We start from the raw sequence: 26,059 nt of genomic DNA on the forward strand, positions 1-26,059 counted from the left end.
TTGAGTATTACATCAAATTTATGTTTATACAACCTGAAGCTAACTTTAAAAAAAAAGGAACAAAGAATAGAGAGAGATCAAAGAAATGTAAATTATACTGAAGTATATTTTTCCATACTGTCTTCTGATTATTTGTTCCAGTATTAAACAGACTGAGAACAAAGTCTTTGTGTAACACTCACTGAAGTAAGAACTCATTGACCTTTTCTTTCCATTTGAAATACTTATTTGTGCAGCATTAACATTGTATTGGATTTATAAATTAAAACAATTACATTCTGTAGCCCCTGACATGAGTATTTTAAAGCACTTTACAAACATTGTGGCTCAGTGTCTTTGAGGCTTGTCTTATTGCAATAAATGGTAGAAAAGTAATTTTATGTAACACATAGCAACATGCCCCAAAAGATTAAGATTAGAAGGGAAGAATGCTGCCTCCAGCTGAAACTTCTAGGAAAAATTACCTGAGCAAAATGCACTATGCAGGTTGGAATGTCAAAAACACTGTGCTTAACAGTTTCTTTTACAAAAAAAATTGTTGCATGGGATCTTTAATGACTCTTTCAGATCCCTTGTTTTACTGATCATCTCATCTGAAAGACCTCCAGCAGCTATATCGGCACAATACCCAGTGGATTGCCATTGTGAATTGTGCAGCACAGACCTATTCCTGTTCTTTCAAGGATTTCTACCTATACAGTAAGCTAACCTGGGCTTGCTTAGCTTATAGAATTTGACAGCCAGTCACAGTGCAAGATGGCATGGTTGCAGGCATTATAGCAACATATCTAAGAATACCTTTCAATACTTACTATATCATGTCATCAATTCAGGCAGTGAAATAATTAAAATTAATTATGCAAAAATGGGTAGCTTCAATTAAATCTTTCCTTATTGAAGTATTTCAATGAGACATTTCTCTGTATGTTTTACCTCACAGACCAGATCAGGATCTCTTGTTACACATATGTTGTTACGTCTGCTGTCTGTAGAGTAGCAAAGAATTCTATGACGTGTACATCATGCTGCTTATATAACTGCAATCAAAATCTGGCCAAATGTATTTTACAATGGAATACATTCACTTCCCCACTCCCCTCACTTTATACCCAAAGCACATAATCTCATCTACTCACATGGATTTCTTTACCCTCTCTATACAAAAGGGCTCACAAATCTTCCTTTTCCCTCTGTTTAAATCTCTATCAAACCAATCCTGCATCTCTTATGTTTCAATTACCCCTTCTACTTAATGTTTCATAGTAAATGAACATTTAACATAGCCAAAGCTGTGCTTGTCATTTTCCTTCCCAAACACTTCATGCCCTGTTACTGTCTGCTACTCTGTTTGATGCCAGCACCATGCACAATATTATGCAGGACTGTAAGTAAAGCCTTTTAGCGTCTGCAGTTAAATTCCCTGCTCAAACCCTCAGTTTTCAGTCTTGACTGCAGAACACTCCTTCTCTTCCCAGATACGCCTGGTATGTACATCAAGTCTATACAAAATATTACAACAAAGATGACCTTCCAGCCCATCACACTTACCTGTCATGACATTAATTCCTTCACAAACCTCTAGATTTCTGCTCCATTAGAGTGAAGCTCCTTGGCTTTACATTCAAGGCCTTCAAGTAAAACTCTGTTTTTCCCTGTTTTTCTTTATCCTTGACTTGTTATATATTGCCTCCATCCCCTCTGCTGGACCAGTGACTCCATCATCAACACAGATAAACTAATGTATGCACCCAATATTTGCACAAACATTTCCCTACCTTCATCTTGGCAGTTCTCTACACACAGACAGACTTTAACGTGCCATTAGAAAAAGCCACTACTTACTCTCTCTATTGCCCTTGCATTCAATTCCCTCCTATAAACCCATTTGCACTGTAATATCTAAAAGAAATTGGATGACTGGTAATGGTAAGGCTGTGCAATAAACAGAGAAAGTTTATGTCTTAATGGAAAAACCAAAAGCTAATGTTACCAAACATTTTATCATTAAAAGTTAGCCAATCACCCCCCTGATTATTTGACATTTTCACTTGACCCTATTCTGCTATTCTTTGTCTAACTGCTCATTCTGTTTTCTTTGATGATCTCTATAACTGCAAGCACATGCTGGTCACTTTCAGAAGCAAATAAATAATAGCAATAATAATAATGATGGCACTGGAAAGGTTAACAGAATACTCATAGAATCCTAAAAGCTATTTAATTCACTGGATCTAATAGTTATGTCCTCAAAATGCTGAGATAATTTAAAAGCAAATTAAATGACTAAGACTTAAATATACCTTAAAATATTTCCTTACCTTGTCCAGAGAGAATGTTTTGGTGACAGCAAAACCCCATCCTGCCTCAAAAGCTCTTCGAATCATTGGGGAACTAGTAGCTGGAGTTGCACTGGCAATACCAAATGGATTTGGAAACTTCAATCCAGCCATTTCAACACTGATGTCTACTAAATCAATAGGCGTATAAAAGAGAGGTAGTACTGGGGTAGCGGAAACTGCAGATCCATATAAGTTCTGTAAAAAATAAATGTATAAAATAAATGTTTTTGCTATATCCATTTATATAATTTCTTGTCAATATGGGGTATACAGTTCATTTATACATAGCAAAGCAAAGTATTAAATTATTCAAATATATTACGCTTGCACTTAGGAAAACTGACACACATTTAGCTGGCTGTACAACACAAAAGGTCTTGCATTAGACCTCCTCATTTTAAAAGTGAGAATGGTGTTAATACTAACATATTATTTCTTAGTAGTACTCTGAAATAAAACCTATCAAAATCACCTGGCTGAAAAAGTAACATGGAAACACGCACATACTTTACTACTGAAGACATTTCAAGATGTACCAAAGCTAACTAAGCCTTGTAGCATGGTACTAAGTAAAGAATTACTCAAGACAAATAAAAATGGCCAATGGACTATAACACGTATACTGCAAAGGCAATGTAGTTGAGGAAATAAGCATTATTATAGATAATAATTCTGCAAAGATTTATGCATAACTAATCAAAGTCAGAATAACTAGCCATGGTGTGAATTAAGCATGTGCATATATCCTTTCAACATTGAGGTATACATATTCTATTTAATTTTATTTGCTTTTTTGTAATACATATTTCAATATTGCCTTCTGTAGTTTCATCCCCATTATGATAGTGCCCTGTGCTTGGATGTACTGTCTGATGTTGGCGACTACCAAAATTGTCTTGTAAAAAGTGGTAGAAATGGGTCTGAGGGTCAGTACAGTTGAGGTCTTGGAATGTATCCCTATTTGTTACATTGTAAAGTGGGTTCCCTTTATGTGAATTAGAGTTATGCACCGTTTTCCAGGAACGCATATCCAGCATAAAGCAAGGGAAACCTGTAAATTGTATTGTGTTTCAATGTTGTAAAAGTCTTACAAGGACAATTCTTTCTTTTTGTATATTCTAAAAGAATCACTCTGGAAATGACTCTGGAAAAGCTAAAGGCATATGATTTCTGAACATATGTTGCCATCATGATGAACAGAAGTTATGCCTTTGCTACTAATCGTAAAAGCAGAGATAAAAAGAAGACTCTTAATACAGGAAAGTCCTATCACCTTTGTCATGCATGAAGCACAAGAAAGCAGGCCTGATAGCACTCCACTGGTCCAAAACCTTTGGGAAACACTGAACTCAACAATGACAGTGGTCTCTTCTGGCCTTAAAGATTTTAATATTATAAAAACCTAAGTCTGTCTGTCTGTAACACTTTATTCACACTCTGATTGGCTGATGGAAACAGCCAATCAATCAGAGTGCTCCAAGTGTGGGGGAGCACCGCCATGATTCTGAAGCTGTGCTGAGGACCGGACAGAGTGTGGGGAAGCCGAGGCCAGCAGTGCTGGCCTCAGCTCCCCCACCCCACTCCCTGCAAGAGGTAGAACAGCAGCAGCATGGGGCATTAGGTGGCAGCACTCCATCCCAGCCCCCTTCCTCCATGCCCCTCCCCACCCCCGTCATTCTTGACAGGCAATTCGCTAGTCTATGAATAAGCACCTGAAGAAGCACAGCTCTCCTGCCCCTCTTCCCAAACCCACCAAACACAACACCTGTACAGGAAGGAGGAAGAAACTCCAGCAATTTAGAAAAATCTTAACCACTGTACAACTGTGTGAGTTGCTGATCCTTGTTTTGTTTTTATTTCACTCTTCTCTTGGGGTAAGTACAGACAGTCAAAAAGCCTGAGGCTGAATTGATTTGGTCTTTTCAGGTTAGTCTAAGCTGCAAAGATTGAACCAATAAGCAAATGAACAGACATTCACTTTTGATCCAGGAAATACAGCTAAATGCCTGCCAGAAGCTGGGGGATGGGGGGGCACTAGAGCATGGCTCTTTGGCATAGAGCCAGCATGGGCTGTGTTTGCTTATTCTTCCTGCTGCCCACAAGGTCTCTGAGATTTGCAGTCCACAATTACAGCAGCAGAACTCTGCAGAGTTGCTCATCATTTCCTCTTCCTGCTTCCAGGTGCCTCTGGGATTTGTAGTCCACAGTCACAGCCAGCAATAAATTTAGCAGGGCAGGACAGCTTTGTACTCAAAGGAAGTTTAACCCCCCTTCCTGGCCCCAGACCCTAGCTCGGGTTTGCCTGGGTGGGTGGGGGGCAGTGAGTCAGCCAGTGAGGCCACTTAGCCAGCCCTCATTGTTCCAACTAGGGAGCAGAGGGGTGGGGCCAGTCCTACTCTCTGGAGTAGACAGCACTGCCCAGCCTAGGGCTGCAAAGCATGCTGGAAGGCTGGGGGGCTCTGATTTAACATGAACCAGGAAGGGGTCTGGGACAGAAGTTTCATAAACTGGCTTGACCTAAATCAGTTAAGTCTGATACTACATTCAGCCAGGTTCATCTTAAAACCAGTTTCAGACATTTTGAAACTGGTTTATGTGCACTGAATTTCTATTCTGTTACAGGTTTAAACCAGTTTCTGATCACTTAAACTGGCCTATATGTAACTTCTGTCCCTAGCCTTTGACACTGCTACAGGGCTGGGGAGAGGATGAGAATTACTCTAAGTTTTAATTAATGAAAAGTCTGATCCAGAACCTTAAAGCCCACTTTCTTGTTTTTAAATTACAGGGCTGGTTGTATTTATGTCACTTGATGCTAGGGATTTTGGCCAAAGTTTGGATCCACATCTAGAAAGAATTTGTTGCTTCCTTTGCTTGTATAATTCCACTGAACTTAATGGAGTAGCACTAAGTAATTGTTCAGGGCCCTGAACATGATGCAAATAGTGGAACTATTTAGTGGAATAGCGGAGAAGCTGTCTGTATCAGATCCCATTTGAGGATCAAATTCCCCTGAATGCATGGACATCCTTCAGTCCATAACTTCCTTTTCTAGTCAACCAAAAGGAAACAAGAATGCCAAGAGGCAATTGCTCTGCTTTCTTCCACACAGGCCACTCAGTGCATCCCCTGAGCTCTGGAAGACAGCAATTCCCTGAGGCTTGCTGTTTTTCAAAGCTCGTAACAGTGCATTGTAGAAGTCCTATGATGACTGAATGATAGGCAAGTAGGACTGGAAGGAACCTCACAAGTTCACCTAGCCCACATACCTGCTAAAGACAGGATAATTCCAGACTAAACAATCCCAGTCAAGTGTCCGTCCAACCTACTCTTGAAAATTTCCAAGAATGGAGATTCCATATCTACTCTAGGTTGCCTGGTTCAATGCTTGACCGCCCTCACAGTCAGAAAATTCCTCCTGAACTCCAACCTAAATTGCCTCTGCTGCACCTTGAAGCTTTTGCTCCTACTCATGTCCCCTGCACCCATTGAAAAAATCTATCCCTGTCTTCTCTTTAATCACCATTCAGATATTTGAAGACCGTTATCAAATACCCCTTCAGCTTTCTCTTCTTCAGACTAAAAAACCCATTTTTGCAGCCTTTTCTCAATTCTTGCTTCCTAGGTCCCTAGTCATTTTTGTCACTCTGCACTGGACTCTCTCCAGTCTGTCCACATCCTTCTTGAAGTGTAGGGTACAAAATTGAACATGGTATCCCAAGTGGGGCCTCACCAGTGCCAATTACAGTGGAAGAATCACTTCCCTTGATTTGCAAATGACACTCTTGTTAATAAACTCCAGTATGCTGTTGGCTTCTCTCCCTCTTTTTTCTTTTGCAACAAAAGAACAGTATTGGCTCATATTTAGCTTATGCTCCACTGTAACCCTCAGATCCTGCTCTGTACTACTGAAGCCTAGCCCTTCATTCCCCGGTCTATTTTTGTGCATGAATTATTCCATCCCAATTGCAGGACTTTGTCCTTGTCCTTCATGAATCTCATCTGACTGATTATGGACCTTTTTTTCCAAATTATCCAGGTCATTCTGGATCCTTGCCCTGCTCTCAAGAGTGTCTGCAACTCCACCCAGTTTGGTGCCATCAATAAATTTGCTAAACATGCTCTCAATCCTATCATCCAAATCATTCATAAAGATGTTGAACAATACCAGACTCCTGGGGAATCCCACTTGATACTGACTCCCAATGAGACATTGAACCACTGATGACTACTTATTGAGCATGATGATCCATCCAGGTATGTATCCATCTTACTGTACTTTTCTGCATTTCCTTAGCTTGTTAATGAGTAATTCTAACCCGTCTTCTGCTACTCTAGGTTACTTGTCTCCTTCCCTATTTTTTCTACCAATTGTTTTCAGCATCTGATAGCTGCCCTTATTTGTGAAGACTGAAGTAAAAAAGGCATTAAACATTTCTGCATCATCTGAAACTAGATTGCCTTCTGCATTCTATAAAGGACCTATGATTTCTTTGGTCTTTCTCCTACTTTTGACATACTTGTAGAATCCTTTTTTATTGGCTTTTATGTTCCTTACCACTTGCATAAGACAATTGTGCCTTAGCCATCTTAATTTTCTCCCTGCATCCCTGTTTGATGCTCCTCTAGTCTTCCCCAGTACAATGACCAAGTTTATACTTGTAGGATTCCTTTTTGAATTTCAATTCATTGAAGAGATACTTGTCTAGCCAAACTGGCTTCCTGCTGCACTTCCTATTCTTTTGTTGCATTAGAATAGCTTGCTCCCATGCCCTTTTAAAGCTCATTTATAAACTCAGGACTGTGTGTTTGGAGCATAACTGAAGTTAGACATGTGTGAACATAATTTTCCTGACCCAAGATATCTTCTGAGATTTTGAATATTCAGTTGGGGCTAACTGAAACAGTTTCTTTGGATGATTTTGGGTCTCAGTGTTGATCCCTTTCTTTCTTTAAACCATTTTTAGTTTATATCGACTAACATTAAAAAAATAATTTTGACTTGAAAATAGCAAACTTTTCTGTTCCAAAATGTTAAAATATAGCATTTCAATTTTTTCCAAAACTTGTTCCAGTTGGGATATTTGTCTAAACTGACTCTGTTGCACAAAATCATTCAGTTTATACACATCTGTATTTTTTGCAAAAAAAAAAAAAAAAAAGGTGTAGAGAGATTCATGATTGGTTCTCATATATGTGCGTATCTGAGTAATGAACTAATTTTTCTTTCTGCAAGCAGGCTGTAGTAATTTGTTAATTTGTTTGCTATGCAAAATTGTTTCAACATTCTCTGTGAATAAATTTCAGCCTCTGGACTGCCCATAAGCTGCTCGATGTTCATATCCCTGAAAATATTCAAAAGCCTGTATTTAATTAGCTGCTTAATCTACATGGGTCTTGTTCTCTGTTCTCTGGCTGGACAATGTAATCTTCAAAAAGCCACCTGAAATTAATTTTGTTTCAACAGGATCTTAGCTTTATGCTCACAATTTGCCTACTGTGATTTTGCTGAATAAACTTTGGCTTGTGCAATCCCCCCCACCACCACCTTTTTCCCGCAAAAACAGACAAACAAACAAAAAACCCTCTAATAAAAGGAATTGGGACATGCTGATTAAACATGACAAAGTCAATACAGAATAGCTCTGTTGCATGTGGACATGAAAAACAGCTGATCATCCCAGTTATCCACTAAAACAAAGAGGTGCCCAAGATGAACATTGAATCCCAAGAGGCTGGCATAGGTGGGGAGGCGAATTATAGAGGCCAGACAAGTAAATCAAAATGATGAAACGTTCATTGCTGTAAGGTGTGACTGAAAGTCCTATGGCTAGTTCTTTTACAAATTTTATCTTTTTTTTCTTGTCACCCTTTTTTTTTCTATGAGTGGGTGTCGGCTACCGGCCCCTCTTCCCTTCAGGACTCACCTGCCATGCCTAAGGACATGGAAAAAGAATTAGATGTTAAATCCGGAAGGAGAAGGTGATAAGTAATAGACCACCCAGGTATTATCTTCAGGTATTATCTTCACCAAGTGCCGGCCTTTATTGTGACTGATACAATGTAACTAACCATGCTAATTACCTCATTAGTGCAGAAGCGGCTGTTCTGCCGCTTAGCTGATTGCCACTTTGCTTTGTTCTTCTCCCAATTGCGGCGGTCTCCCGGCCATCCTGATCAGGAAATAAGATCATCTCTGGATCTTTTCTCTGGGGCAGTGTTCCCGGCCTCTTGGGGGTCTCACCAGTCACCTGCCCGCAGTGGGAGTACCCTCAGCTTCACCAGTCCAACATCAATCTCCTAAGCATCTGCTTGCAGAGCCTTCTGCTGCCCTGCCATCTCCGTGTCGCTCCCCACTCTTCTCCAGTGCCCTGAGGGCAAATGTGGGATCCCTGGCTCTGTCCTTTTATGCATGGTGGTAGCCGTAATTACCTTTATCCTTCCTCACTGTGTCAACCCCCCACTGCTGTGCTATGGCTCTCCCATTTGCTGGCATCCTGGGTTTTACTCAGTAACAGTGTTTCTGCTCGAGCACCTGTTACATTTTCCTCTATTTATTTTTGTTCTGCTTTTTTCCCCCACCTTCCTTTTCAGCTCAATAGTCATATGGGAGATGCAAGCCAGTGTTTTGTTTTTTAACAGAGCAAAACTTTCCACAAACTAAAATACTTTGCATGTTCCTAAAAGAAAAAGAATCTGTGTAATGAAGGACTGACTATACACTGCACAAACAGCAAAGAAAGCATATAGGAATAATGTATATGTACTGATTCTTCTCTAGATTTTTAAAAACAGAAAATAAGCACTGTTTCTAAATCTCCTCTAATTCATTTCCCATTAGTTGACCCAATAAGATGGTGGGTATTCAGATTTTTGGTCACCATTCCTCCTGCAAAATTTAGAAAAGATGACAAATTCCTCAAACCTCTTCTGGACTGCCTACTCCTACAGACAAGGCAGTAGGGTCTGTAGGGAAGACCACAAGGCTTAGAAACAGGAGATCCTGAGTTTTATGCCTTGTTTTGTCCCTTACTGGGTGTGTCTACATGTTCATTAATGCACAGTGGTTACTGCACATTTCATCTAGTACTTGTATAATCAAGTACTAAATAAATGCACAGTAGCCAGAGTTACTACTGCACAGTAGCACTGGTACATGCCCTTTGTGATACTACTGTGCAGTAACCTAATAATACTATACAGTAGTGTATCAGCACTGTCCATGCTGTGGCACACTACTACGCAGTATTATTAGGCTACTGTGCTGTTAGGCTAGGGACAGGCATTGCACCTAAACCAGTTTAAATTATCAAAAACAGGTTTAAACCTATAACAGAACAGACATTCAGTGCACACAAACCAGTTTGAAAATGGCTTAAACCAGTTTGAGATAAACCTGGTTGAATGTAGTATCAGACTTAGATGATTTGGGTCAAACCAGTTTATGAACTATTTGTCCCAGAGACTGCAGGCACAATAGAATCTATCTAGCTTCCCCCTGCCCCTCCCAACTTGCTGCTCAAGCAAGGATCCCCCTCCTTCCCTCTCCCACAGCACGGACCACAACCAGCATGTGGTATGCTAGCTAATGCTAAGAGGTGTCTGTGTAAGGCAGACAGGACAAAAGCAGACAGTCTGCTTAGGGCTTTTTGGAGCTAATCAGCAGATCAGCTGGTAATGTCCTTCCATTCCTTCCTTGGAAAAAGTTGTTTAAGAAGAGCTTGAACTAATGAGAGAGTCTTTTTTTTCTTGATGGGGTGCTAAACGTGGTGTTACCCCAGCAATCTTTCTTGCCCATGGCAAGGGGTCAGGCTCAATGATCTGTTGAGGTCTCTTCCGACCCTAGACTCTATGAATCTATGAATTCAGACTCAGGCTTTTTGAACATCTGTCCCTAGCCTTAGTGTTTCATGTAGATTAGAGCTGTGCAAAGCTTCAGTCCCTGATTTGATTTGGTGGAAATATGGCCCAATTTGGTGGCTGAATCTCTGAATCTATATCGAATCAGGTGACCTGGAAACCAGCACGGGTTCGTAGCAGGTAGATCATGCCTGACTAATCTAGTCTCTTTTTATGACCAGGTTGCAAAACACCTGGATGCAGGAGTAGGGGTTGACATCGTCTACTTAGACTTCAGGAAGGCCTTCGATACGGTATCCCACCCCATACTGGTGAACAAGTTAAGAGGCTGTGATGTGGATGACTACACAGTCCGGTGGGTGGTGAATTGGCTAGAGGGTCGCACCCAAAGAGTCGTGATGGATGGGTCGGTCTCGACCTGGAAGGGTGTGGGCAGTGGGGTCCCGCAGGGCTCGGTCCTTGGACCGATACTCTTTAATGTCTTCATCAGTGACTTGGACGAGGGAGTCAAATGTACTCTGTCCAAGTTTGCAGATGACACAAAGCTATGGGGAGAAGTGGACACGCCGGAGGGCAGGGAACAACTACAGGCAGACCTGGACAGGTTGGACAAATGGGCAGAAAACAATAGAATGCAGTTTAACAAGGAGAAATGCAAAATGCTGCACCTAGGGAGGAAAAATGACCAGCACACCTACTGCCTAGGAAAAGACCTGCTTGGTAGCACGGAAGCAGAAAGGGATCTTGGAGTCCTAGTGGACTCCAAGATTAATATGAGTCGTCAGTGTGATGAAGTCATCAGAAAAGCTAACTGCACTTTATCATGCATCAGCAGGTGCATGACAAACAGAACCAGGGAGGTAATACTGCCCCTCTATCAGGCGCTGATCAGACCACAGTTAGAATACTGCATGCAGTTTTGGGCACCACACTTCAAGAGGGATGTGGATAACCTGGAGAGGGTCCAGAGAAGGGCCACTCATATAGAAGGGCCAAGCCCTATGAGGAGAGACTGGGGCACCTGGACCTCTTCAGCCTCTGCAAGAGAAGGTTGAGAGGCGACCTTGTGGCTGCCTATAAGTTCATCACGGGGGTGCAGAAGGGAATTGGTGAGGCTCTACTCACCAAGGTGCCCCTGGGGGTTACAAGAAATAATGGCCACAAGCTAGCAGAGAGCAGATTTAGACTGGACATGAGGAGGAACTTCTTCACAGTTAGAGTGGCCAAAATCTGGAATGGGCTCCCAAGGGAGGTGGTGCTCTCCCCTACCCTGGGGGTCTTCAGGAGGAGGTTAGATAGGCATCTAGCTTGGGTCATCTGAACCCAGCATTCTTTCCTGCCTATGCAGGGGATCGGACTCAATGATCTATTGAGGTCCCTTCCGACCCTAACATCTATGAATCTATGAATCTATGAAGCATTTAATTTCCTGAATTGTATCAGAACCCTCTGAATCAATTCAGAGACATTCAGAAAGATTCAGAGATTCAGCCATAGAAACAGCTTTAAATGTTTTTTCTACATACTTCAAGGTACCAGGTGGCTCATGAATGCTGCAAAGATAGGTTGCATGGAGCGTTCCACAGGAGCATGGGGGGTCCCCAGTGTGCTCAGCAGCAGACCCAGAAGCGGACCAGAAGCACTTCCAGTCCACTTCCAGGTTCGCTGGGGAGTACGCAGGGGGGCCTGTCACCACCCCTGGCTCGGCGACTGGTGCCTCCTGGGTCTGGAGGAGCACCCAGGGTCCCACCATGGCTGATCGCCAAGCCAGGGGAACATGCCCCCCCTCCCCCAGTGCACTCCCTGGTGGACCTGGAAGTGGACCATGGGTTTGCTGCCGAGCATGTGCCCCCCCGTCCCCCCTGCATGCTCCTGTGGGACACTCCATCTGCCCCAGCATCATAGGATTCATGAGCTGCGCCTGGTACCTCAAGGTATGTAGAAAAAATATTTAAAGGTGTGTCTATGGCCGAATCACTGATTCTCTGAATCAGCATTGAATCTTCAGATTCAAATTAAGTGAATCGGGGACAGTGATCCGAAACAACAAATCAAATCACTGTCCCCGATTCAAACCAAATCCAAATCTGAATCGAATACGGCCCATTTTGCACACCCCTAGTGTAGATGCACCCACTGAGTACGTAGTTTGGGGTAAGTCATCTTTTTCCCTCTGTTTCTCTTCCTGGGGGTGAAATTTGACCACATCTCTCTCTGGAGAATTGTCTGCTGTTAAAGCCTTCAATAGAGAGAGAGACATAAATGTGCTAAGTTGCACTACCATAACACTACATTGAAAGCTTTCTCTTCCATAGTTCTTGGTATTGGAAACGGCTTTCCTGTATCTTTCCACCTCATTGACTCTCTCTCTCATTTCAAATCTCATCTGAAAATACATTTATTCTGTCTTGCCTGTACTTCTCTCATACTCTTTTCTATTATTCATTATTTAATTCTGTAATTGTATTATTTACAGTCAGTCTGGAAAGCATTTTGTATGAAAGACACTATTCAAATTAAAATTGCATTGCAGTGTATTATCCCCTGACTCTGAATTCTTCAAGTATCTTGAATAGGCTTTGTAAAAATGCACTTATCACTTCAAAATTATATATTTCTGTAAGTGCAATGGGAAAAGAATTATACCTCAAAGTTGAGAATTAAGTTTTTGTTACTCATTTTGACTTGAGTGGTGGGCCAATATTTGGAATCCCATATGTTATTTTCATTACATGGAGTTTATGATGGGGTTAGGTGTTTCTTTGATATGATCACATCTTTTTACAAATGTTCACAAAGCCTCATTTCCTGATAATAGTAGGAAGCAGTTCCTTTGCTTACAGTTTCAAGGCTCTTTTGAGCCAGCACTCAGCCCAAAACAACTCAGTCTAGCTGTCTCTCTCTCTTTGCCTGTTTCTGACTCAGACGCACAAACCAATAGGCAAGCTGCAATCAAATCTGTCCCAGATCCTCAAATTTGTGTTCGGTCTAGTTTTGGGGCAGCGGGTATTACTGGTTCTCAGGGTAGTGTTTTAAATTTTTTGTTTAGTCTGAAAGGAAAGCAGCCAGCACACTCAACATCTCTGAAGAACAGTTTTCTAGGGACCTCCAAATCTTTGATAAAACTTTTTGTATTATAATTGATATTCACACGCATCTGAGGTAATACTTGTAAAGGCCACCCATCATAGAAGAAATAAAGTCTACCTCCACCAGACACAAAATCCACACTTTATATATTCATAAGAAAATAAAAGGTCTGCTCTAAGTATGATCCATAGTGAAATTTGATTACTACCACCTTACTAGATGCCTTATGCCAACTCCAGTTTACTGCTTACCAGACCTCTCAGGCATTCCCAACCCCTGACATCCAGAGACAAGCTGGTACCCTAGCCCTAGGCCTCAAAGCCCAAGATACAGGCCATTCTTTGCACTGCAGCCTAGTAGCCACAAGCCAGAAAACCAACTACCAACTGAAGTCTTGGAACCCGTTCTCCACTCAGGCTAATAAGCTCACTGAAACTGCAGACGGCATATCATCTATAGCATGGCCCTCCCATCAGTGGAACAGGCAATATGCTGCACAAGAACTGCAGTTAAAGAACTCCATTCCCAACACAAGCTTCTTCCCCTTAGGATGCCCGCTACCCCACAGGGCCTAGACAGCTTTTAACCATCTCAGTACTGGAGTCAGCATGCAATCTTAGGGCCTCTCCAAAGGTACTGGCTGCAGTTGTGGTGCTCAAGTTCAGAAAGCCAACCGCATCATCTATGAATACCCTCACAGCCCGCCTTTGGGCACCTAACATCTTATTGACATTGACCATTCTACTTGTTGCTAGCTTTCTGGTTGTTGTGATTCAGACATATGAGTGTGGTGACACACTTCACCATCACCACTACCACCTGAGGATTTGGTTCCCTATTGTTAACTGCACCATGCAGTTTTAAGCCTAAAAAATAGTGTAAGTCTATACTACATGAGATTGGGCAGAAGGCTTAGGCTATACTTGGGGACACAGAGGAAGGAAGAACATGGGTCTAAAATAAACCATCTTCTATAGACTCCTTGGGCACATCCAGATAAGCCCACATGTGCCTCTTGCCACATCTCAAAGCTGTTTGATATGTGGCACAAGGCATGCTGAGGGAAAAAAAAAACATTCCCCACGCTGCATATTTGCAGCATGGGCTCAAAATTTGATACCTGGATATCCAGGTATCCAAAAAAAAAAGAAAAAAACCCACAGAAAAAAGGTGGAGCAGGGCACAGTCCATGCCCTGAGGCAGCCAGAGGCTCAGGTACTCCAAAGAGATGCTCTGGTAGCCAGCCAGACCATCTCTATGGCTGCTCCTTGCCCACTGCAGCATATGTGGGACAAAGAGCAGTGCAGGCTGCAGGGACCTGGGCATGGGCTCCATCCTCAGGTAAGTAGAGACTATGGGTGGAGGAGACTGGAGCCGGGGCTGTGTGGGTGTGGAGGACTGGGGGGAGGGAGACTGTGGGAAGCCTAACAGTGTCCCTATCATCATTATAAAATAAATTCTAAATATCTATATGTTTTGATGTTTGCTTTTGGTTTTCTTATCACACGATGGGTATGTGATGGGCAGATGTGCGGTTTGCAGAAGGGGGGTGGGAAAGGGTGTGGGGGGATGTGGGTGGGTGTGTGTGGAAGAATTTGGGGGGATGTAGGTCAGTGTGTGGGTAGGTATGGAGGAAATTGTGGGGGGGGGCTGCTCAGGAGGGGTGGGTCCCCTACCCCTTGCACAGCCCACAGCCCCTCCATCCCACAGCAGTAGGGGCCACTAGGGATTGGGGCTCTCCTGGCACAGCTTCCCCACAGAGTGCAGGGCAGCACTGCTCAGGTCCGGCTGCCTGGCACTGAGCACTGCCTGTGCCCCATTGGGCATGCCCAGCCTGGCTCAGTGCCATGCATCTTTGGACAACTGTGCCACTCAGGTCATCATCCAGGGCCCTGCACCGCTCACGGGGACTGCCTGTTGTGCCGGGATGGGTCCTGCCTGCATGGGCCCCATGCACCATTGGGTCAGGCCAGTTCTGTGTAGGCAGGACCCAGCCTGGCATGATACACACTCCCTGCAAATGGCACAGGATCTCAGATGACAGCCCGAGTGGCCTGGACTTGCCCGAAGGTGCATGGCACTATGCTGCACTGGGCTGGGCCTGCATGACATGGCAGAGACGGCGAAGGATGCCAGGCAGCCAGGGGCGAGCCATGCTTCCCCACACCATGTGGGGGGGGGGCTGTGCTAGGAGGGCCCAAGCACCTTGATGGCCACTGCTGCTGCGAATAAGCCCTGGGCCCTGCAGGGGGGGTGGGAAAAGGGCTTTGGCCTCTGCTGGGGGCATGTTGGTCCTATTGTGAGGCTGTTGCCCCTGAGAGGGGTTTATGGTCCCTGTTGGAGGCTGTGGCCTCTGTGGGAGGGTTGTGGCCCTGCGGTCTGGGCAGTCCATCTGCTATGTGTAGGGGGCTGCACCCCATAGGGGGCAGGGGACCCACCCCTCCTGAGCAGCCCCCCACAGTCCTCCCACAGCTACCCACACACTGACCCGCATCCTCCAAAATTCCTCCACACCCACCCACATCCCCCCCACACCATTTCCCATCCCCTTCCTGCAAACCCCACATCCGCCCATCACAGACCCATCGTGTGGTAAGAAAACCATAAGCAAGCATCAAAACATAGATATTTAGAATTTACTTTATTAGGATGATAGGGACACTGGTAGGCTTCCAAACTGCAGTAAAATTGCCCAACTGATCTCTCTCTCTCTCTCTCTCTTTATATACACACACACACACACACACACACACACACACACACACACACACACACAGGTGCTGGCCCCAGGCTCTAGCTCCCCCCTGGCTGCACATCTGGGAGGAGCTGGGCAGGGTTATTTTGCCCCAAGTGGCCCAACTTATCTCACACCAAAGTACATGTCCAAGCACATGCACTGAGGCAAAAATTCCCAGCTCAAATTTGTGTCGTTCCTCTTTGAGCCACTGCAATTGTACATGCCTGCATGTGTGGATGCACCGCTTGTGAGTAACACAGGATGAAAGAATCTTTAGGAGGGATTTAGAATCATAGAAAATTAGATTTGGATTGAACTTCAGGAGGTTATCTAGTCAAACCCCATGCTCAAAGCAGGATCATTCTCAACTAGATCATCCCAGCCAAAGCTTTGTTGAGCTGGGCCTTAAAAACTTCCAAGGATAGAGATTTCACTACCTCTCTGGGTATTTCCGTGTTTTACTACCCTCCTAGTGAGAAAACTCTTCCTACTATCTATCCTAAACTTCCCTTGCAGCAACTTGAGACCATTTCTCCTTGTTCTGTCATCTGTCACTACTGAGAACAGTTTAGCTCCTTCCTCTTTTAACCTCCCTTCAAGTAGATGAAGGCTGCTATTAAATTCCCTCTCAGTCTTCTCTTCTGTAGACTAAATAAGCCCAGTTCCCTCAGCCTTTCCTTATAAGTCTTGTACCCCAGCCCCCTAGCCATTTTTGTTGCCTTCCGCTGGACTCTCTCCAATTTGGCTCTATCCCTTCTGTAGAGGGGAGCCCAAAACTGAACACAGTACTCTAGATATGGCCTCACCAGTGCTGAACAGAGGGGAATAATCACTTCCCTTGATCTACTGGCAACACTCCTACCGATGCAAATCAGTATCCCCTTAGCCTTCTTCACAACAAGGGCATACTGTTGGCTCATATTCAGCTTATTGTCTACTGTAACCACCAGGTATTTTTCTAGGCCCAGCCAGTCAGCTCCCATCCAGTACTAGTACATGGGATTGTTCCATTCTAAGTGCAGGACTTGGCACTTGTCCATGTTGAACTTCATGAGATTTCTTTTGGCCCAATCCTCCAATTTGTCTAGGTCACTCTGAATCCTAGCCCTACTCTCCAAGATATCTACTACTCCCCCAGTTTGGTGTTACCTGCAAACTTGCTGAGGGTGCACTCTATGCCAACTTCCAGGTCACTGAGAGACATTGAAAAAAACTGGCCCCAAGACCAACCCCTGGGGCACTCCACTTGATACTGGCAGCCAACTAGACATCAAGCCATGGATTACTACCCTCTGAGCCCAATGCCCCAGCCAGTTTTCTATCCACCTTACAGCCCACTCATCCAGCCTATACTTCCTTAGCTTGCCTGGAAGAATGTTGTGGGAGACCGTATCAAAAGCCTTGCTAAAATAAGGGTATATTACATCCACTGTTTTCCCTGCATCCACAGAGCTAGTCACCTCATCATTAAAGGCAATCAGGTTGGTCAGGCATGACTTGCCCTTGGTGAATCCATGTTTACTCTTTCTAATCACCTTCTCCTCCAAGTGCTTAGAAATGGATTCCTTGAGGATCTGCTCCATGATTTTTCCAGGTACTGAGGTGAGGCTGACTGAACTAAAGTTCCCTGGATCCTCCTTTTTCCCTTTCTTAAATATGGGCACTATGTTTGGCCTTTTCCAATCATCTGGGACATCTCCTGATCACCACGAATGTTCAAAGATGATGGCCAATGGCTCTGTAATCTCGTCAGCTATCTTCCTCAGCACCCTTGGGTGCATTCCATCTGACCCCATGGACTTATATATGTCCAGCTTTTCTAAATAGTCCTCAACCTGTTCTTTCACCACCGTTGGCTGTTTACTTCCTCCCTAAACTGTTCTGCCTGGTGCAGTAGTCTGGTAGTTGACCATGCCTATGAAGACTGAGATGAAGAAGGCATTGAGAAATTCAGCCTTTTCTGCATCCTCTGTCACTAGGTTGCCTCCCCTATTCAGTAAGGGGCCCACATTTTCCCTGATCCTCCTCTTGGTATTGACATACTTGTAAAATCTCTTCTTGTTACCCTTCAGATCCCCTGCTAGCTACAACTCCAACTGTGCTTTGGCCTTCCTGACTTCATCCCTGCATGCCCAAACAATGCTCTTGTACTCTTCCCTATTTATTTGTCCATTTTTCCACTTCTTATAGGCTTCTTTTTTGTGACTTAGTTTCTGAAGAGTTCCCTGGTCTTCTACCATACTTGTTAGTCTTCCTGTGTATTGTAATGGTTTGTTCCTGCACTCTCAGTAAGTCTTCTTTGAAGCACAGCCAGCTCTCCTGAACTCCTCTCCCCCTTAGTCTGGCTTCCCAGGGTATCCTGCCCGTGAGTTCCCTGAGCAGGTCAAAGTCTGCTTTTCTGAAGTCCAGAGTCCTTACTTTGATGCTCTCCATCCTTCCTTTCCTCAGGACCCTGAACTCAAACATCTCGTGGTCACTGCTGCCCAAGTTATCATCCACTCCTACATTCCCCACCATGTCTTCCCTGTTTGTGAGCAGCAGGTTAAGACAGCATGGGTCCTAGTTGGCTGCTCCAGCACTTGCACCAGGAAGTTGTCCCCAACACTCTCCAAAAGCTTCCTGGATTGCCTGCATACTGTTGTATTGCCCTTCCAGCAGATGTCAGGGTGATTGAAATCCCTCATGAGAATCAGGGTCTGTGATCAGAAACTTCTCCTAGCTATTTGAAGAAAGCCTCATCCATCACTTCTCCCTGGTCTGGTGGTCTATAGCAGACACTCACCACAATATCTCCCTTGTTGCTCTCTCCACTAACCTTAACCCATAGACTTTCAACAGACCTATTTCCAGTTTCATACTGGAGCTCTGAACAATCATATGGCTCTTTTACATGAAGTGCCACTCCTCTTCCTCTTCTCCTCTGTATGCTTTTCCTGAACAGTTTGTAGTTCAATCATGTCATAGTTCTGTGACTGTGCAAGGACTTCCAATTCTCCTGCTTGTTTCCAAGGCTCCATGCAAGGCGTCATGTTTCCAAGGCTCCTAGTCAATTGCCCTGATCCTGGTAACCAGTCAATTTGAATGAGGAGAGCACGGCAATTTGGCAGACAAATATGGAAAAAGCATACCACATGTAAGGGGTTGTAAGGACAAAGGCAGACATGTGTAAGTTTGAGTAAGGGAGAAATGAGGGATCAAAGCTGGCACAATTAGCCAAGCAAAGGGAGGAGTGTAAAATACTAAAAACTGAGGTTTCAGAGCAGCAACAGATCTTGGGAGGCAAATATCAAAAATATGAAGTTACCTCTCAGCTCTGTGTTCTTGGGAACCCTGGCATAGGACGTAACCTGTCTGACTCACAAAGAACTCTCCCCCTCACCACCTCTGCCTGAACAAGAACTGATTATAGGAAGGACTTACAAAAGACAAGGAAGATGCAGTGGGAGACACACCTAAAGCCCTCAAGACAAGGGTGATAAGAGTGAAGCAACTCCCCTGGTCTCATATGCATCCGGGATGGAACCAGATGACAACTCACTTAAATGGGAAATGGGATCGGCATGCACCTTCATTAGCATTCAGGATGGAGAACAGAGATTCCAAGGCAAGGACCACACTGAATTCTGGGACCAGAGACGCAGAGAAGCACTGCATGATGGGGGATCCCTGCTCCAAATGCTAATCAACCTACATCTGCACACACCCAGCTCAGCATTTATCAGACCAATTCTAGTAATGACTCCTCTGTTGGTATCCAAAACACTGAATCTTCTTGTCTGTATTGTGAGCTCCCTCAGAGTAATGCCACCTATAGCCAGGAGTGATCAGTTCCTATTATCCAGCATATGAGGCATTGTTTACCCTGAAACAAACCTAGTGTTCTCCCTTAAGCCATTGTTAGTTCTCTACATAAACCCCTACCCAAGCTCAAGTTTCTGTCATGGTGCTTGGATCCAAAGCTGCACCAGTTCCACTCCTTTTCTGCCTGGAATCTCTCCATTAATCATGCTCAGAGCTCTGCCTGTCTGCCGGCTCCAACAACACCTGGGAATCTCAAAGGGTTCAAACTTTGCTGAGTGATGAGACCCCAACTCTCTCTCTCTCTCTGATTCCAGGAACCTGACTTTTATTCTCTCACTCCAGGCACAGCTTTCTAAACCTGACTTTTGCTAATCAAACTCAAGCTAGACTTCCCCAAAAACCTAACTGAAACTATGTAACATTTTAACTGTTTATTTGTCTCTCTCTTGTATGGCTATTATTATTGGTATCATCATAGGGTCATACACCTGGCAATAAATAACTTTTATGGTCAAGCTGGTTGCTATACTTCCTCTCTGAACCTCACCTACTCTTTCTTCCTCTTGACCTTTCCATTTGCTCTGCAGCAATGTTTCTTTTACCTAAGACAAAGACCCCTGTAATGCCCAAAACAACAGTGGGGTCTGCTCATTAAGGGGGTTACTGCTAGGACCACTGTGACAAGAGATTGTGACGTGCTGAGTTTTGAGGCGCATGAGGGTATAAACTGAAAGTGCTGATCGGACCCAGCCTGCTCAGATGTACTCTGTTAGAGTGTGTGCATGTGTCTAACTGCATTTATTATTGTACTGCTGAAATAAGGGATGAACTGAGTTCAAGGCACATGAGAGTGTCAGCCTGTCAATGCTGAATAGTCTGGCCTGACTCAGATGTGCTCTGTTAACCTGTGTGCTTGTGTCTGACTGCATTTTACTGTTGCCCTGATGAACTGAGTTCAAGACATATGAGGCTGTTAGCCTGTCAATGCTAAATAACCCAGTCTGGCTCAGGTGTATCCTGTTGATCTGTGTGTGTATGTGTGTACATGTGTTTGACTGATTCGGTGGTTGGAGGAACCCAGCCCCAATGAAATTGAGTCCTGCAAGATAGCTCCACTTAGTGGGAGGACTGGCAGAAGGGAGAGATACAGCTCCATATAGAAAGACAAGTAACACAAGCAGCACATTGATAGAATTACAGAGATCCCCAGAAACGTACCCCTAATAAATGAGCACTCCCCAAAGTGATGGACAAATCTGGTAACACTACTTGTAGAGTTATTTGTTCTCTTGCCTCCTGACTAGGCCCTAAAGAGTGATAGAGCCTATACTGTTACTATTAACAGCCAGAATATCATGCTGAACAGATCCTGAATCATTACAGTTTCTAGAATGAGTCAGTCAACAAAATTAACCATGGAAACCATCATACATTCATAGCATAGTGTAAACAGAATTGGCCTAAGGAAACGTCCCCAGTGGGGAAAGTATGATAAACTGTGTTTCTTATACTTGGATCACTATCTTGTGAGGAACTTCTAGTCTATCTTATGAGCATTGACTGTATTTTGACTAGACGATCTAGTTTGGATGGAGCATTCAAACCATGGGGAAACAAAATTGCTGCTATTCTTGTGGGTTTAGCTAGTCTTGTTTACAGAAGCCATGGCCATAGAAAGCTGTAGCCAACAGTCTGAGAGATGGGCTCCTGCTCTGTAAATTGGTAGAAGAATGTTAAGAGGCTGGAGATGTTTGGCCAGTTATTGGTGGAAAATGTCCAGTGAGATCAGCCAAGAGGCTTCTGTAAATAATTCCTACTCCTGACCATAAGGCATTCTTGTTGGATAGTTCTTGACTCTGGAATTCATGCTTTCCTTAACCATGTGCCAGGGTTTGAATAATTTGAGCTTCAGGCCACATGTAAAGCCCATCTGTTTATTTAGCCTTTTGCCTCAACTAGGTAGAGATGTGAGGAATGAGATGTTTAGAGAAAGATTTAAGCAAATAACTGGGATGTTACTTCTGAGTTTTGATTTTTCTTGTGGTCTTTAGGATGGTTGAATTATTTTGGAACAGTCTTTTTATTCTGCTATACATGGGTTCTTTTACGGTGCTAAAGTAGTCAGTGGCTTGGGAAATAACTACATCTTTTATAAATAAAATATGAATAGATAGATAGATACAGAATAGTTAAAATATAAAATGTGCCTTGTAGTAAAGCATACACTAAGAGTGTGATAAAGCTGTGAGCCCTGCAATCCTACCATTGAAACTGGTATTTTTTTTTTTTTTTTATCTAATGCAAGGGAGGCTGCAACAATACAATGCTGAGGAACACTTTTTTTTATATATATAATGACATATGTTAGTCCTATAAATGTTAGGGCATTGTAATCTGGCTGTAAATCACAACTCCTCTAAAATAAATTCCCTTATCATCTCACGGAGGTTGCAACTAGTCCAAATGTTGGTAAAGTAACTGCCAAATTATAGTCTTCCCCACCATAACAGCCAGATTTTACAGGGACTGAACATCCAAATAAATGCCTCTTGGCTACCCATTCATCTAGCAGCTGGAAAGATGACACTTGACATTTGGAAACTTTCCTGTGAAGATTGCTGCGAGGCTTTCCCATTAGCTTCCTAGTGAGACTATAAGGTCGAATAAGCTGCCTCAAAACCTGCAAAGGGTAACAGAACACTCTGATATTAAGCTTATTTGATTTAAAATTCTAATTCTCAATCCACAACTCTTCAGATTTCCTCTAAAGTGTTCATATATTCAAAAGGAAATAGGTTCTTTGATGGGGATGCAGCATCATCAGAGAGGTTTAAAGCGATGCATGTGTTCATGAGAAGCTGAAGAGAAAAGAAAGCGAATGGGGCATATATGTATGTATACACACACACACACTCTCTAGAATCTAAGAGTGGACATACTTGATTGTTTCATCAAAGAATGTGCATACAGGTCAGAATTTATGCAGTTCAACACCAGGTATCTGGATGAGGTCTGAAAATGCAAGTGTCAGAATATGAAAGGAAAATACAGGCAGTCCTCAGACTTACAACACAACTGGCTCCTGAAAACAGCATCTTAAGTCAAAACATCATAACTCGGAACCAAATTTCCCATAGGTAGTATATTATAAATGGGGGATTGGTTCCTTTCTGATGGTCGACACAGTTGCATCCAGCTGGTAAGTCTGTTGGGGGGGGGGGGGGAAGGGGCATGGGGGGACAGATCAATGCCCCTGCAGCGAGGGAGGGATTGAGGCTGGGGCAAGTGCTGCCCAGGGTGGGGGTGGAGCAGCTCGCACCGCTGTACACCACTGGTCTGAGGGCTGCCCATGTGGCAGCTTGTCCACAAGCTCTTGCCACTGCTCCTACTGCCAGTCTGGGAGGGCATGGTGAGGGGGAGCATGTGCCCCAGGATCTGCATGGGGTTGGTGGGGCCAGGGCTGCACTCTGGGTGGAAGGTGCTGGGAGCAGGGGCTATGCCCACCTGCCGCTCATCCAGCTGGCACAGGGCTAGTGAGAGACTGAGCCACTGCGCTGCCTCCGGACAAGTGGCACACAGTGGCAGGAGCCAGCCCAGCCTCCCTGCACCTCCTGGATGAGTAGTGGCTTTGCTCCAGCAGGACAAGTGGCAGGAGGGCATGGGGGGGCATGTGCCACCTGAAAAATCACTGCAGCCCTCCCATAGCCTCTGCTCCACCACCCGCCCTGCTCCAATCCAGAAGTACACGTCCCCCTACACCCTGCCACCACTCGCCCAGCCAGGGCAAAGCCACTGCTCACCTGGGAGGCACAGGGAGACTGGGCCACCTTCCGCTGCTGTGCACCACTCGTCCAGAGGCAGCGCAGCAGCTCAGTCTTGTGCTGGCCCTGTGCCAGCTGTGCGAGCCATAGGGGAGCATAGCTCCCGCTCCCAGTGCCTTCCGCCCAGAGCACAGCCATGACCCTGCCTGCCCCATGCAGATCCTGGGGCACACCCCACCATGCCCTCCCAGACCGGCAGCAGGTGCAGCAGGCTATCGGACTAGCTACCACACAAGCAGCTCCCAGACCAGTGATGTGCAGCGGCATGAGCTGCCCCACCCCCTCTGTGGGCAGCGGTTGTCTCAGGCTGGGTTCCAGCCCCAGTTCCAATCCCTCCCTCATTGTGGGGACATTGATCTGTCCCCCCACGCCCCTTCCCTCCCCCCTCCCTCCTCCACCACAACAGACTTACTAGCTGGACGCAGCTGTGTCAACCAGCGTGAAGGCAAAACCAGTATGGGAACATTGATATAGTGTGTCAATTTACAAATGTTGTAATGCCATTTGTCGTAACTCAAAAAGTCGTAAGTCAAGGGCTGCCTGTACATGCTAAGAATAAGAGAAAGTTTGCAGCCACAAAGCATTTTTTCAGAAGCCAGATCAGACCCTACAAAACATGCAATCACAAGAAGCTTTGAGCAGATGGACCTAAAAAAGTAACCAAACCCATTATGAAGCCAAGTTCAAGTTATTCAAATCCATTTATTTTGAAAAAGTTTTTCTTTCAGTTGTCTTGGTTCCAAAAGTCTCTCCTCCCACAATCATCTCCATCAACTAATACAGAGAGAGTCAGGACCTTTGGTGTACACAAAGGCTTCTCTAAGTATGATCTAGACCTTTCTCTGCATCTGGTATAACATGACAACAGGCTGAATAAACAAAGGGTGGGTCTCAGAAAGAAGCATCCCCAGAGCAAAAATAGAGGAAATGCTTAGTCACCTGGTTACTCAAATCTACATTAATTAAATCACACTTTTTAAAAAAATCTTTACCTTTCTTTGCTATAGCTTACTCCATCTGCTGGGGCTTTTATTTATCTTGTTCTTATAGGCTACTGGAGTAGATTTGTATGAGCTGGACCACAAGCACACACAAACAAAACAAGTGGTATGTGAGGGTTTAGTGTGAGCATACCATCAACTTCTATCTAAATATCTTCCCTAGGTAACAATGCTGCCAGGATTTAAATTTTACCTTCTGCACCAGCAGTTCTTTTCAATATTGATGGGCTGTTTTTCTAATTACCAAGTTACAATTTCTATTCATACTATATATTGTACTTACTGCCCTTGGTGGAATCCAGAGTTGAAAAGCAAAAAGCAAAAAGCAAAAAGCAAAAAAAAAAGCTGTTAGGATTTAAAGCTTAAGAAAAATGTCGTTTCAATTAACCAAAACCATTTATGTGACTATATACCTCTAGCTTTAATTACCCAGGCCAATGACTTTGTAATGCACCAGTCCCTAGTGAATTTGGGTGTCACCCACTCGAAATCTGTATGCTTAATTCTAGAAATTGATGACAATTATTTTAATAACCTTAAAAACAAGGTAACGAGAGTATTTCTGACAACAGATATCAGATTTGAACAGGAAGAAAAACACTGCCTTTGAAGTCTCACCTGTATGTATCTGTGCATGAACCAGGAGGCTTGTTTTCCATCATTCACTGATTCTACTGTAGTGTTAGCTAGACCACCAATATCACCCCCTGCAAACACCCATGGTTCACTTGTTTGCATGGTCTCTGGATCTACTTCTGGGAGGCCCCATCTATTAAACTTGATAGGACTCAGGGCTTCTTTCACTGTATTTAAACAAAAGATAAAAAGATGTAAGTACTTGATCAAGAGATAATCTTTATAATTGATTAAGCAATGTTTGAATCACACTGACTGATGAACATGAGAAAAATGTTTTATTTAAAAATCTTAATTCAAAGCGCAAATCCTTTTAACAGAGAAACACAATGCTTTCTGCAGTTTTCAAAATTGTCAGATGCTGCAACTGACAATGTAAGCTGATAAGAAAGATTTTCCATATTTGTCCTTGTAGTCATATATTCAGATCCCACATGGATCAAGAGATTCTTCCCACATAATGAAATGGTCCTCTGTCAATTTTTGATCAGGAATCATCAAAGTCAGTCAAAAATTCTTAGATGGATTTTTTTTTTCATCAGAAAATGTTGTTTTTGTGGTGTTTTACCTTCAACAAAAATACAGATTTTGACCCCCCCAAAAAAAGTAGCATTTCAATAATCTGAACACATTCAATTTTAAGAATTCATGCTTTTTTCATTTTGAAAATACTTTATATTTTATTGTGTGTTATAAAAGAAAGATATAAATAAATATATATATGACCAAATCAAAAATTAAATGTTTGGATTGACTTCAACTGAAACGGTTAAG

The 26,059-nt window shown here is 43.7% G+C and overlaps 1 protein-coding gene across 4 annotated transcripts in view; it reads right to left on the bottom strand.

Moving 5' to 3' along the window:
* Positions 1-26,059, bottom strand: part of DPYD (dihydropyrimidine dehydrogenase) — a 701,931-nt gene that overhangs the window by 311,682 nt on the left and 364,190 nt on the right. For all 4 annotated transcript variants that reach the window (XM_019479122.2, XM_006265262.4, XM_014599709.3 and 1 more), the window contains 2 exons: positions 25,268-25,452; positions 2,319-2,534 (listed from right to left, as the gene is read on the bottom strand). In XM_019479122.2, the coding sequence (XP_019334667.1) occupies positions 2,319-2,534; positions 25,268-25,452 (401 nt within the window). The remainder of the gene's footprint in view (positions 1-2,318; positions 2,535-25,267; positions 25,453-26,059) is intronic.

The sequence above is a fragment of the Alligator mississippiensis genome, chromosome 5, assembly GCF_030867095.1.
Source record: "Alligator mississippiensis isolate rAllMis1 chromosome 5, rAllMis1, whole genome shotgun sequence".
NCBI lineage: Eukaryota > Metazoa > Chordata > Crocodylia > Alligatoridae > Alligator > Alligator mississippiensis.